The sequence below is a fragment of the Myotis daubentonii genome, chromosome 2, assembly GCF_963259705.1.
Source record: "Myotis daubentonii chromosome 2, mMyoDau2.1, whole genome shotgun sequence".
Classification (NCBI taxonomy): Eukaryota; Metazoa; Chordata; class Mammalia; order Chiroptera; family Vespertilionidae; genus Myotis; species Myotis daubentonii.
The window spans coordinates 138,018,307-138,031,857 of NC_081841.1; the positions used below are offsets into that span (position 1 = coordinate 138,018,307).

Here is a 13,551-nt window from a genome sequence, read left to right on the forward strand (position 1 = left end):
GCCCCCTGGTGGTCAGTGCGCTCCCACAGGGTGAGTTCTGCTCAGCCACAAGCCAGGCTGATGGCTGCCAGTACAGCGGTGGTAGTGGGAGCCTCTCCTGCCTCCTCAGCAGCGCTAAGGATGTCCGACTGCAGCTTAGACCTGCTCCCTGCTGGCAAGTGGAAATCCCCCGAGGGCTCCCGGGCTGAAAGAGGGATGTCTAACTGCCAGCTTAGCCCCAATCCCCCAGGGAGCGGGCCTAAGTGAGCAGGTGGTCATCCCCTGAGGGGTCCCAGACTGCAAGAGGGCACAGGCTGGGCTGAGGGACCCCCCCGAGTGCACAAATTTTTGTGCACCGGGCCTCTAGTTCTTTTATAACTTGATATACCTTAAGAAAGGTTCCAACTTTCCATTTTATCTATTTCCTCTAAAATGTCCTATAAGAAGCATTTGATTCATACTGCAAGGGTGGCAAACATTACATGTCTTCCTAGAGGAAATAAATGTAGGAAGTACCTAAGGAAGTAACTTAGGTATATAAATTTGGTCCAAGATGAGAAAGACAACAGGGAGTGCTGAGGTCTGGGACAAATTAGAGATCGATCTGCACATTTCACGATAAAGCAATACAATTCACTAAAAAACACCCAACCAAACAAAAACATAGAAACCACTAGCAGCACTACCCACCAAAGACCTTCTGTAGCCCACCTATTTGGGCAACCAGTGTGCTTCCCTTGAGAGTCATTCAATTCTTTCCTATTGCTCAGTCCTGTTTCCAATTCCTGGGGCTATAGCATCAAAACCAACTATTACTACATTTGTAGTTTTGTCACAAGCAAATTGATTTACTCTGGTTTGTCTTTCCTTGATATTTTATAAATTAAGTATATACTATACTAAAGTTTGTGTATTTTCCCTCTATTATTCCCCTACTTCTTTTCTTTCCTTCTTCCCCTCTTTTCTCCTCTTTCTGAATAACAGTTATATACCCTGGCTAAGCCAGAGTTCTAAAGCATTCTTTTACTTTTGCTTATCAGTTGACAATTTCATTTGGTTTCATCCTTTCTTCTAGTTGACTTTCTAGTCTTCATAACTTCAGTTTAGGATGCCTGAAAACTAAATTCTAAATTCCAGCCAGGCAACGTGTGGAATGATAAAATCAAGTAGCTTTGGCTCCATGTACAGAATTAGCTTAACTAAAATATGGTAACTTTAAATTAAAATATAATTATGTACTTTAAACATGCTGAGAAAAGTCATTTAAAAAAATCTCATCTGTTTTCCTTTTCCTGATATAAACATTTCCTAAGTAGTAGTGTTTATGGAAGTAATAAATTATAATGAAATGTGTTTCCTATATTATAATAATCATAAATACTTCTTTAAATAGGAACTTAGCATAATTAAACTCTAAACACTTATTGTACCTTTTTGACAAAGAAATCTTTCAAATTAAGCCTTAAAAATACCCTTTAAAAATTCTCCACCATAAATGTTAAATGATTTTTTAAATGGAAATTTGTTTTGTCTAATTCTATAAGCTACTACAAAGATATCTTTTGGAAAACAAGTCACAGAGAAATGTCAGTGGTAAAATCAGCTTTCCTTTCATTTTCACCATATAACTATTTCATGACCTCACTCTGTAACTCACTTAGCAGATGATATGACTACTGCATGTTCATCAGAATTAAGGATTTTTGTAAGATGATCTGCAACTGAATCTTCATAAATTGTCATCTGAAAAAAATAGAAAAAACTATATTGTGTTATCGTTGCCAGCAATTATACAACTCGGTTATCACTGCTTTAAAAATGGGATCATTCAGGGCACACGTGACACAGGGCAATGGCTACAATAAATACATAATAGTCATTCTACAAAATAGATAAATATTTGTTTTCTGTGAAAGGCTGTTAGTTTCTGGAATTCTTTAATTTATACTCATAGAAAAATCCATAAAAAAATCTTTAAAATATTTTTAAGTGTCAAAAGTATGAAAATACAAAGAATTCATACAATTGAGTACAAAAATGCCAGATAATCTAATAAGCATGGGCCAAAGACTAAAAATTTTAAGAGGAAGATACCCAAATGGTCCATAAACAGATGAAAAGGTGTTAACCTTATCAGCCATCAGGCAAATGTAAAATAAATCCACACTGTGATACCACCATATATCTGTCAGAATAGATAAAATGAAAACACCACCAACCAGAAAATGTCAAGCATTGGCAAGAGCAATAGAACACTCACACACTACTGGTAGGAGAGCAAAATGATACACACACTCTACAGAAATTGTATGAAATTTACAGTTTCTTATTAAGAGTCTTCCATCAAGTTTTTGCCTCAAATATATTCCATATCACATGGCTCTATTGAAGTTGAACATATGCATAATATGGTAGGACCCAGCAAACTTCAACATACATGCCCAAAAGAAATGCAGATATGTGTTCAGCAAAAGACATATACTAGGATGCTTATAGCAATAGTCACTCACTGGTAGAATGGGTAACAAATTGTAGTGTATTCATGCAATGAAAAACTATGGGTCAATGAGGATGAATGATCCATAAACGAAGCCATAATATAGGTGACTCTCACAGACAACATGTTGAATGAAAGAATTCAGAAACAAAGGAGCAGATACAAAATGGTTCTACTTTATTTTCTTTTTCTTTTTTAAATATATTTTATTGATTTTTTACAGAAAGGGAGAGGGATAGAGAGTTAGAAACATTGATGAGAGAGAAACATCAATCAGCTGCCTCCTGCACACCCCCTACTGGGGATGTGCCTGCAACCAAGGCACATGCCCTTGACCAGAATCGAACCTGGGACCTTTCAGTCCGCAGGCTGACGCTCTATCCACTGAGCCAAACAAGTTAGGGCGATTCTACTTTATAAAGTACAAAAACAGATAAAACTAATCTATGCCATTAGAAGTCAGGATAGTGGTTATTGGGGCGGGAGGTGGGAGTGGTGAATAAAAGGAAGCATGAGGGGCCTCATGTGGTGCTGTTAATGCCGCCTTGTGACCTGGGTGTTGATTACATCGGTTCACTTAGTTTGTGGAAACTGGCCAAGGTCTGCATTTATGATATGTATTTTTTTGTAACATCCTATCTAATAAAGAGGGAATATGCTAATTGATCCTCATGCCGTGGCAAAGATGGCAGTGCCCACAGCCAATAAGGAGGAAATATGCTAATTGAATGCCACACTCTCAAAGATGGCGGCGCCCACACACAATAAGGAGGGAATATGCTAATTGACTGCCATGCCCTCAAAGATGGCGATGCCCACAGCCACAATATGGCGGCGCCCCATCCCCTCAGCACCCCCGCGTGCCTGCCTCCGGAGTCTCCCAGTCCCCTCATCCCCCAAGCTGCCCAGGGCTGGCCCGAGGAACAGGCAAGCCTTGGATGGTGGCTGCCTAGACAATGCCCGAGGCGCAGGCAAGCCTCCCAGTCGGCAGTGGCAGCAGCAGAGGTGCGATGGGGGCATTGCTTTCCCCTGATCACCGGGTCGCCTCCCACCACTCAGGGCTCCCGGACTGTGAGAGGGGGCAGGCCTGGCTGAGGGACCCCCCCATCCAGTGCATGAATTTTCATGCACTGGGCCTCTAGTAATTCAATAAAGCTTTTTTTAAATGCTGAATACAATCATACAAGCATGTAAATAAATATTTCTCTCAAACCATGAAATAACCAAATGCCAATGGAGTCCTATGTTCCCTTTTCTATGTGACTCAAACTTTAATAGTCTGTTGAAAGAACATATCTTCCTAATATATGAAAATGTGTACAATATTTACAGTTTCATATCAAGAGGCTTCCATCAAGTTTTTGCCTCAAATATATTCCATGTCACATGGCTCAAAAACTTCCACTGTAAGCCATCTGTTCTCTGCAGACCGGCCTCTCTGCTCTCCTGCCTGACTCGGATGTCCTTTCATTGCTCTCCACCAATCAGCCTGTTCATTCAGGCTCAAATGAAGATTCAATGATCCACATCCCCTATAAAGCTTTCTTTCCTGAGTAGCCTCTTCCCAAAGGGACCTCATTCACCATTAACATCCAATTCCACCAGTGGCTAATTAGTATGCTGTCACTCTTTTAAATTTCTATCTTACTTTTTTCAAAGGCAGACTATGTATGGAAAAAATTTACCTGAAAGAAAGCTGGGGAAAAGCTTCACACAATATTATATTGACTCACAAATCCACTTTATTGCTTTCTGGGTCTAAACATTAAAAAAACTGCATCTTTACAGTTAAGATCAGAAAAATGAAAATACATCTATCCAAAAGGAAAGAAAGAAAATATTTTTTCAAGAAGATTAGTTTTATTTCATTTCCCTACAGGATAGATTGTCATAAAGCCTAAGAAGGTAGAAAAAAATATTATAAACTATCATTAATTCCATTTGAATTTACAATAAAGAAATCCAAGTTTTTGTCCATTAAATATAAACAAAGGCAAAGAATACAATCTCCTCCAGAGAAACTGAAATAAAACCTCCATGTCTGAGGATAAAATGATTGCTATCACTTGCTAACCTATTATGTAGTCATTTAGCAGTCACAAAGGTAAGGTGATAATAATAGCTAACATTCCTATTGTGTAGCAGGCACTGTGATTAAGCATTCTGTATTTATTTATCCCAGGAGGTGTCCTGTTTCTCAGCCAAGGAATGTGAGGCTCAGGTGAATTGAGTGGTTTTCCCAGGATCCACAGCTAATGAAGAGGAAACAAGCCGGGGCAGGCCTGAGGACGCTGGGGCTTTTCCCACCACACCGTCCCCCTAAGCAAGTCTTGGCCTTTGCTTAACTGTATTTGTTAAATACAAAGTTTATCATTTTTCACATGGATCATTATTACAGCCTATTTGCTGGGTTTCTTGTATCTCTCCTGCTCCTTTTCAAACCATTCTCCACTTAACAAGTGTTTAAAAAACAACAAAAACAGAAACCTGGCCCTGGCTGGGTAGGTCAGTTGGTTAGAGTGTCATCCCATGTACCAAAAGGTCGAGGGTTCAATTCCTGGTCAGAGCACATATCCAAGTTGTGGGTTTGATCCTCTGTTGGAGGCAACCAATTGATGTTTCACTCTTGCATCAATGTTTCTCTCTCTCACTTCATCTCTCTCTAAAATCAATAAAAGCATGAGGATTTAAAAAAAACAGAAACACAAATCTGATCATACCACATCCCTGCTTAAAAATGTCTGAGTGGACCTCTCCTACTTTCCAGATAATGTAAAAACCCTTTAGCTAACAAGAAAGACCTCTAGAATTCCCAAGACCCTGAAGGATCGGTCTGACCCTTCTTTCCTCTTCTGTCCTGTTTTTTGATGCTCTTTCCTTGTACCGCATATTCTACCATGCTGTAACTCCATAGAACTATTTGTATGCCCCAATTTGCCAAGGTACTTATTACCATGCTCTTTGTAGTGCTCTTTTTCGACCAGCTTATCCCTACTTTTCTTTTGTGCTGAAAACAGAGTTTAGGAACAACTCCCTCTGTAAAGACTTCACTAAACTTACCAGGCCAAGAACCCTCTCTTCCGTACAACCATTACACCCTGAAAATACCTAAACATTACTGTCATTTCCTTGTCTGTCCCTCCTACTAGACCAGAGATTTCTAAACTTTCTGAGCTCAAGCCTAGTAAGTCAAGGGATTCTTTTTTTAAAAAAAAATATATCTTTTTATTGATGAAGGGAGAGGGAGAAAGAGATTGAAACATCAATGAAGACAGAGAATCATTGATTGGCTGACCCCTGCACGCCCCCTTCTGAGGATCAAACCCGCAACCAAGAAATGTGCTCTGACTATGAATCAAACCATGACCTCCTGGTTCACAGGTTGATGCTCAACCTCTGAGCCACACCAGTCGGGCAAGGGATTCTTAATGTCTTAACAATTTTGTCATAGTGCCCTTAGGCCAAAAGAAGTACCTAACAGTAGTTAAGGCTAAACAACTTAATAAATATTTATGTCCTAAAAACTCAATAACCATTTGAAAAAATAATGGATATACATTTAAAAACACACACAAACATCTTACTTCATTTTTAAATAACTAGTTGTAAGTCTCTTGGCATTGTATACATGTGAAACCTTGGAATGAGATTGGACAATGACACCCGCATTTCCTAGTCCACAGCAAGTTTAGTGTGGTGATTGCTTTATTTTACCACAGCAACTCCTAAAAACCCAAAAATATGCTGTCACTGAAAGGAACATAGTACAGCCTAATGTTTAAACTGGGCACTACGTCCAGCTCGCAGTTTGCACAGTGTATGACAGATGTTGAGCTTTCTTTGAATTTAAAATATCTCATGGTAGCCCTCTGAGCTCACTGTGGTGCCCCAATGCACCCCCCCCCCCTAAGCTGACTGAAGCTAGAGGGTAAGTCTTTTATTTCCAGTCAAGAGTACCGACAGGTACTTAATCTTGTTAAATGAATGAAAGAGATAATAAAGTTACAATTTCTTAGCATGCTATTACCAAGCTTCTAGAAAACCGACAGAACTGGGGGTCGGGGGGAGAGAACTTTTATTATTCTATCAGAGTATATTTAAAAATAAATTTACTGTAATAGGAAGAATTTTGTTTCTGGAGATTTAAGGCCATTCTTCCCTGTTTTCAGGGAGATGACTGAGGCACCTCAGTTCGTCCTTTCTCTTTGATTACCTCGGCATTAATTAACAGGCATCTGTTAACTTACTAGACTTGTACGACTGGGACATGATACAGAAGAGACCAAAAATAGGACTCCTGCATCAATAAGCTTTTAATCCAATTGGAAAGCAGGAATCTGGCTCCTAAAAGAGGTGAGGCCAGAGGGCTTTGATGCCAAGATGCCCATTGTTCCAAAAAGGCTTGGTCTTTAGATCAAAATTTAACAAGAAGAATTTTGTTATTCTGCCAGTCACAGAGTCAAATGACAGTATAATGGTGAGTGAATAATACACACTGCCTGATTTTCACAGTATGATAGTACCTAGATCATGGAAGGTGAAGGGGCTACAGAACTCCTGAGGAATAACAGAGTCCAAGGCAGCCGTGGGCAAACTACGGCCCGCGGGCCGGATCCGCCCATTTGAAATGAATAAAACTAAAATTAAAAAAGACCAGACCCTTTTATGTAATGATGTTTACTTTAAATTTATATTAGTTCACACAAACACTCCATCCATGCTTTTGTTCCGGCCCTCCGGTCCAGTTTAAGAACCCACTGTGGCCCTCGAGTCAAAAAGTTTGCCCACCCCTGGTCCTAGGACTTGAGAGATAGGGATGGCTGCTTTGAGCAAGTGATACCTAAGCTGACACCCAAGATGGGAACGGAAGTGAACTAATAAGCTCATGCTAACGGAAGGACACAAATTTATTCACAAAGGGTTAGAGGAAGACATGATGGGTAGGGTGATTGTACGTTAAAGGTAAACAATAAATTTTCTAATATTGAGTAATAAAAAATAATCATGATTACTGAAGGAAATCATGAAACCACTATTTTTACAATGTTTAAAAAGTACAACAGCAAATAGCATTACTGAATTCTGGCCATAAGGAATCAATCAATGACACTGTCACAATTCCTTAAGTTCTGTAATTCCATGATGCCAAAAGAATGCTGTCAATAAGATAATTAGGAAGATCAACCACCCTCTCTGTCCACTTAAGGAAAATTAAAAAATAATAATTTCATGATCATGTCTGAGGAAATCCAAAATGAATGTTTTATTTATTTATTTTTTTTATTGCTTAAAGTATTACAAAGGGTATTACATATGTATCCATTTTATCCCCCCGCCCTAGACAGTCCCCTAGCCTCCCCTATCACCCAGTGTCTTATGTCCATTGGTTATGCTTATATGCATGCATACAAGTCCTTTAGTTGATCTCTTGAATGTTTTATTTTAAAAAATATATAAGCTGGCCCTGGCTGGTGTGGCTCAGTGATTAGACTGTCGACCTGCCCACCCACAGTCGTGTTGGATTCCTGTCCAAGGGCACATGCCTGCGTCACAGATTTGATCCCTGGCCCCAGTTGGGGCACGTACGGGAGGCAACCAATTGATGAGTCTCTCTCACATCGACATTTCTCTCAATCTCTCTCTCTCCTCCCACCCTCCCTCCCCCCCTTTCCACTCTCTCTAAAATGCAATGGAAAAAATTCTGCAGTTGAGAATTAACCAAAAAGAGAAAAAGAAAAAATATATATCTATATACTAGAGGCCCGGTGCACAAAAATTTGTGCACTTGGGGGGATCCCTCAGCCCGGCCTGTGCCCTATCGCAGTCTGGGACCCCTCAGGGGATGTCCACTTGCTGGCTTAGGCCCGCTCCCAGGGGGATCGGGCCTAAGCTGGCAGTCAGATATCCATCTGGCAGCCCTCAGGGGATGTCCACTTGCCAGTGGGGAACAGGCCTAAGCTGCAGTCGAACATCCTTAGCGCTGCTGAGGAAGCGGGAGGGGCTCCCGCCACCACCACTGTGCTGGCAGCCAGCAGCCTGGCTTGTGGCTGAGCAGAGCACCCCCTGTGGGAGCGCACTGACCACCAGGGGGCAGCTCCTGCATTGAGCGTCGTCCCCTGGTGGTCAGTGTGTGTCATAGTGACCAGTCATTCCCAGTCGTTCTGCTGTCAGGGTCAATTTTCATATTACCCTTTTATTATATAGGATATAAAAGCCTAAGCGACCATCACAACAGAACGGACGATTGAATAGGCTGCATGGGGCGACCAGGCCGGCAAGGGGGTTAGTGATGGACGACCAAATGACTGAGCAGCAGGCTGCATGGGGCGACCAGGCTGTCAGGGGGGTTAGTGAGGGACGACCAAATGACTGCAAAGATGGTGGTGCCCATTGCCAATAATGAGGGAATATGCTAATTGACTGCCACGCCCTCAAAGATGGCGGCACCCACAGCCAATAAGGAGGGAATATGCTAATTGACTGCCATCCCTCAAAGATGACAGCACCCACAGCCACAAGATGGCTAGCAGAGAAGGGCAGTTGGGGGCGACCAGACCGGCAGGGGAGAGCAGTTGGGGGCAACCAAGACTGCAGGGGAGGGCAGTTGGGGGTGATCAGGCCGGCAAAGGAGTGGTTAGGCGTCTCTCAGGCTGGCAGGGGAGTGGTTAGGGGCAATCAGGCAGGCAGGCAGGTAAGTGGTTGGGAGCCAGCAGTCCCGGATTGTGAGGGGAATGTCCGACTGTTGGTTTAGGCCCAATCCCTGTGGGACATCCGGCAGTAGGACATCGCCCAAGGGGTCCCAGATTGGAGAGGGTACAGGCTGGGTTGAGGGACACCCCCCACCCCATGCACAAATTTTGTGCACTGGGCCTCTAGTATATATATATATATATATATATATATATATATATATATATATATGTGTGTGTGTGTGTGTGTGTGTGTGTATCCTATCTAATAAAAGAGAAACATGGTCATTGGTGTACGACCGCTACCCTTCCCATTGGCTAATCAGCGAGATATGCAAATTAACTGCCAGTCAAGATGGCCACCGGCAGCCAGGCAGCTTGAAACTAACATGAGGCTTGCTTGCTTCAGTGATGGAGGACTCCAACATTCCCCGCCTGCCTTGCCGGCCTCTGAGCTGGCAGTTTGAAACATAGTTACAAATACAGAAGCTAAACAAACCCCCAGAAACCTGCTTTCAGCTAGCCGGGATCTCAGAGCTGGAGTTATACATTGTTTCGATTATAGAACCGAAACAAACCAGATACCTGCTTTCAGCAGCGGAGGCCTAAGAGCTGGAGTCTCAGAGCTAAAGCTGGCCCAGAATAGAAAAAAAAGAAAAAAAGGAGCGGTTGGAAGCTTCCGTCACCCACCAGCCTGAAAACAGCCCTCAGCCCCTCACTCAGACTGGCCAGGCACCCCAGTGGGGACTCCCACCCTGAAGGGTGTGTGACCAGCTGCAAACAGCCATCATCCCCTCACCCAGGCTGGCCAGGCACCCCAGTGGGGACCCCCACCCTGATTCAGAACACCCTTCAGGGCAAACCAGCCGGCCCCCACACGTGCACCAGGCCTCTATCCTATATTAAAAGGGTAATATGCCTCCCAGCACCGGGATCAGCAGAGCCGCGAGGCCTCCCAGCACTGGGATCAGCACCCAAACCCCCTGATCGCCTTGCGGCTCTGTGTGTGACAGGGGGTGGGGCCACAACCTTCCTATCGGCCCTGCTCTGTTCGTGACAGGGGAAGGCACCCCAACCCCCTGATCAGCCCTGCTATGTGCCTGATAGGGGGGGGCTCCCCAACCCCCTGATCGCCCTGCGGCTCTGTGTGTGACAGGGTGCGGCGCCCCAACCCCCTGATCGGCCCTGCTCTGTGCGTGACAGGGGGAGCTCCCCAAACCCCTGATGGGCCCTGCTCTGTGCGAGGCAGGGGGGAGCTCCCTAACCCCCTGATCAACCCTGCTCTGTGCATGAGAGGGTACGGACCCCCAACCCCGCTGATGGGCCCTGCTCTGTGAGTGACAGGGGGCAGCACCCCAACCCCCTGATTGGCCCTGCTCTGTGCGTGACAGGGGGTGGTGCTGCAACCTCCCCATCGACCCTGCCTTGAGTGTGACAGGGGGCGCTGCCCCAACCCCCCAATCAGCCCTACCCTGAGCGTGACTGAGGGTGGCATCGCAACCTCCCGATCCGCCCTGCTCTGTGCATGACAGGGGCGGCACCCCAACTCCCCAATGGGCCCTGCTCTGAGCTCGACCAGGGGCTGCACCTAGGGATTGGGCCTGCCCTCTGCCACCCAGGAGAAGGCCTAAGCCAGCAGGTCGTTATCTCCCGAGGGGTCCCAGACTGCGAGAGGGCACAGGCCGGGCTGAGGGACCCCCCCTTCCCCCCGAGTGCGCAAATTTTTGTGCACCGGGCCTCTAGTATATATATAAAAGGCAAAGTGACAAACCTTATGTCTGCCTGACCGGCCAGTACATGTGACACGTACTGGCAAGTTAAAAAATAATAATAATAATAAAAAATAAGTGTTGACTCCCACATGCACAATACATATAAAGCTCTTGCTGGCACCAATCACATTGTTGTTTTTGAATTTGGTTGTTTTTGTTGACATTCAACCGTGAACCACATTGTGATTTATTCATTGCCAGTACATATGACATGCATTGGCAATTTAAAAATAAATGTTGACTCATGCATATGCGATACATATAAAGCTCTCACTGGCACCAACTGCATGCATGTTTTAATTTTATAATACTATATTATATACTAGTATACTATTTTGACATGTAATTTTTTCAGTGATGTAACTGCACAGATCTTTCTTCTAATTAATTTCCTTTCAATGTGCATGAATCCATGCACCAGGTCACTAGTAATATCCTATCTAATAAAAGAGAAAAATGGTAATTGGCGTACGACAATACCCTTTTCATTGGCTAATCAGGGCTATATGCAAATTAACTGCCAACAAGATGGTGATTAATTTGCATATGTAGGCACAATGCAGGGAGGCGAAAGGGAAAGCAGGAAGAAGCCCCCTGCCACTGACAGTGATCAGAAACCCAGGGGGGAGCTAAGAGCTGGGGGGCAGGGCAAAGGCGGCCCTGGGGCCGCCTTTGCCCTGCCCCCAGCCATGATCAGAGAATCAGGCGCCTTTTCCGCCCTGGCCAGTGATAACAGGAAGTAGGGGTGGAGCCAGCGATGGGAGCTGGGCATGGTCGAAGCTGGCAGTCCCGGGGGCTAGGGGTCCCTTGCCTGGGCCTAAAGCGAAGCCCACAATCGCGGGGCCGCTGCAGCTGCGGGTCCCCGCTGCCCAGGCCGGACGCCTAGGCCAGAGGTGTTAGGCCTGGGCAGGGGCGGAGCCTGCAACCGCGGGGAGCTGGGGGTCCCCTGCCCAGGCCTGACACCTCTGCCGGAGGCCTCAGGCCTGGTCAAGGGGCCGATCCGGTGATTGGTGATCGGAGGGTGATGAGGGTCAACTCCTCTGGCCGAGGCATAAGGCCTGGGTGGGGGGCGGAGCCGGGGATTGGGGGGATATGATGGTCCCCTTGCCCAGGCCTGAAGCCTGGGTCAGAGGCGTCAGGCTTGGGCGGGGGGTGGAGCAAGCGATCAGAGGGAGATGGGGGTCCCCTGCCCAGGCATGATTCCTGGGCCAGAGGCCTCAGGCCTGGGCGGGGGCCAGAGCCAGTGATCAGGGGGAGATGGGGGTCCCCTGTCCAAGCCTGACACCTCTGGCAGAGGCGTCAGGCCTGGGCAAGGGGCCAATCAGGCGATCGGAGGGTGATGGGGATCTATGCCTCTGGCAGAGGCGTCAGGCCTGGGCAAGGGGCCGATCAGGCGATCGGAGGGTGATGGGGGTCTACGCCTCTGGCCGAGGCATCAGGCCTGGGCAAGGGGCCGATCCTGCGATTGGAGGGTGATGGGGGTCAACGCCTGAGGGCTCCCAGTATGTGAGAGGGGGCAGGCTGGGCTGAGGGACACTCCCCTCCCCACACACACCCAGTGCACGAATTTCGTGCACCGGGCCCCTAGTATTATAAATAAAAATGCTGCTGGAAATAAAATAATGAATATATTATTCTTTTTAAAAATATGTTTTTATTGATTTTTTTTTTTTTTGAGAGAGAGTGATAGAGAGAAACATTGATGAGAGACAATTGACTGCCTCCTGCATGCCCCTTACCAGGATGGAGCCCACAACCTGGGCATGTGTCCTGACTGAAAAGTGAACTTGCTACCTCTTAGAACTCAATCAACTGATGAGGCACACCAGCCAGGCAATATATTAATCTCTAGTAGTAATTATCTCTGGGCAGTAGAATTATAAGATTTGTATTTTCTTTTTTATATATTATTATATTTTTGAAAATTTTAAGTAATTTATTTCATCTTTATTGTTGAGAGTATTACAGATATCTCCCCCCCCCCCCCCGCCACCCTTGGCCCCCGCAATTACCTCCTTCACCCAGATCCTGCCCACCCTAGGCCTTCACTACCCTATTGTCTGTGTCCATGGGTAATGCATATATGCATGTAAGTTCTTTGGCTAACTTCTTCCCACCCCCCACCTTCCCTCTGAGATTTGTCAGTCTGTTCCATGTTTCCATGGCTCTGGTTCTATTCATCAGTTTTGTTTGTTTGATTCCTTATTCGTTTATTTTTTTAGATTTAATTGTTGATAGATATGCATTTATTGCCATTTTATTGTTCATCTCTTCTTCTTCTTCTTCTTCTTCTTCTTCTTCTTCTTCTTCTTCTTCTTCTTCCTCTTCCTCCTCCTCTTGCTCCTCCTCCTCCTCCTCCTCCTCCTTCAAAACCCTTAAAATTTCATGTAATACTGTTTTGGTGGTCATGAACTCCTTTAGCTTTTTCTTGTCTGGGAAGCTCTTTATCTAACCTTCAAATCTAAATGATAGCTTTGCTTTGTAGAGTAATCTTGGTTGTAGGTCCTTGCTTTCATCACTTTGAATATTTCTTGCCACGCCCTTCTGGCCTGCAAAGTTTCTTTTGAGAAATCAGTTGACAGCTGTATGGGCCCTCATAGGTAATTAATTGTTT

At 45.0% G+C, this 13,551-nt stretch overlaps 1 protein-coding gene across 17 annotated transcripts in view; it reads right to left on the reverse strand.

Moving 5' to 3' along the window:
• DGKH (diacylglycerol kinase eta) overlaps nt 1-13,551 on the reverse strand; it is a 214,006-nt gene that overhangs the window by 53,521 nt on the left and 146,934 nt on the right. For 16 of the 17 annotated variants that reach the window (XM_059684734.1, XM_059684729.1, XM_059684728.1 and 13 more), the window contains one exon: nt 1,637-1,722. The exons of the other annotated variant lie outside the window; for it this stretch is intronic. In XM_059684734.1, the coding sequence (XP_059540717.1) occupies nt 1,637-1,722 (86 nt within the window). The remainder of the gene's footprint in view (nt 1-1,636; nt 1,723-13,551) is intronic. 17 annotated transcript variants of the gene reach the window in all.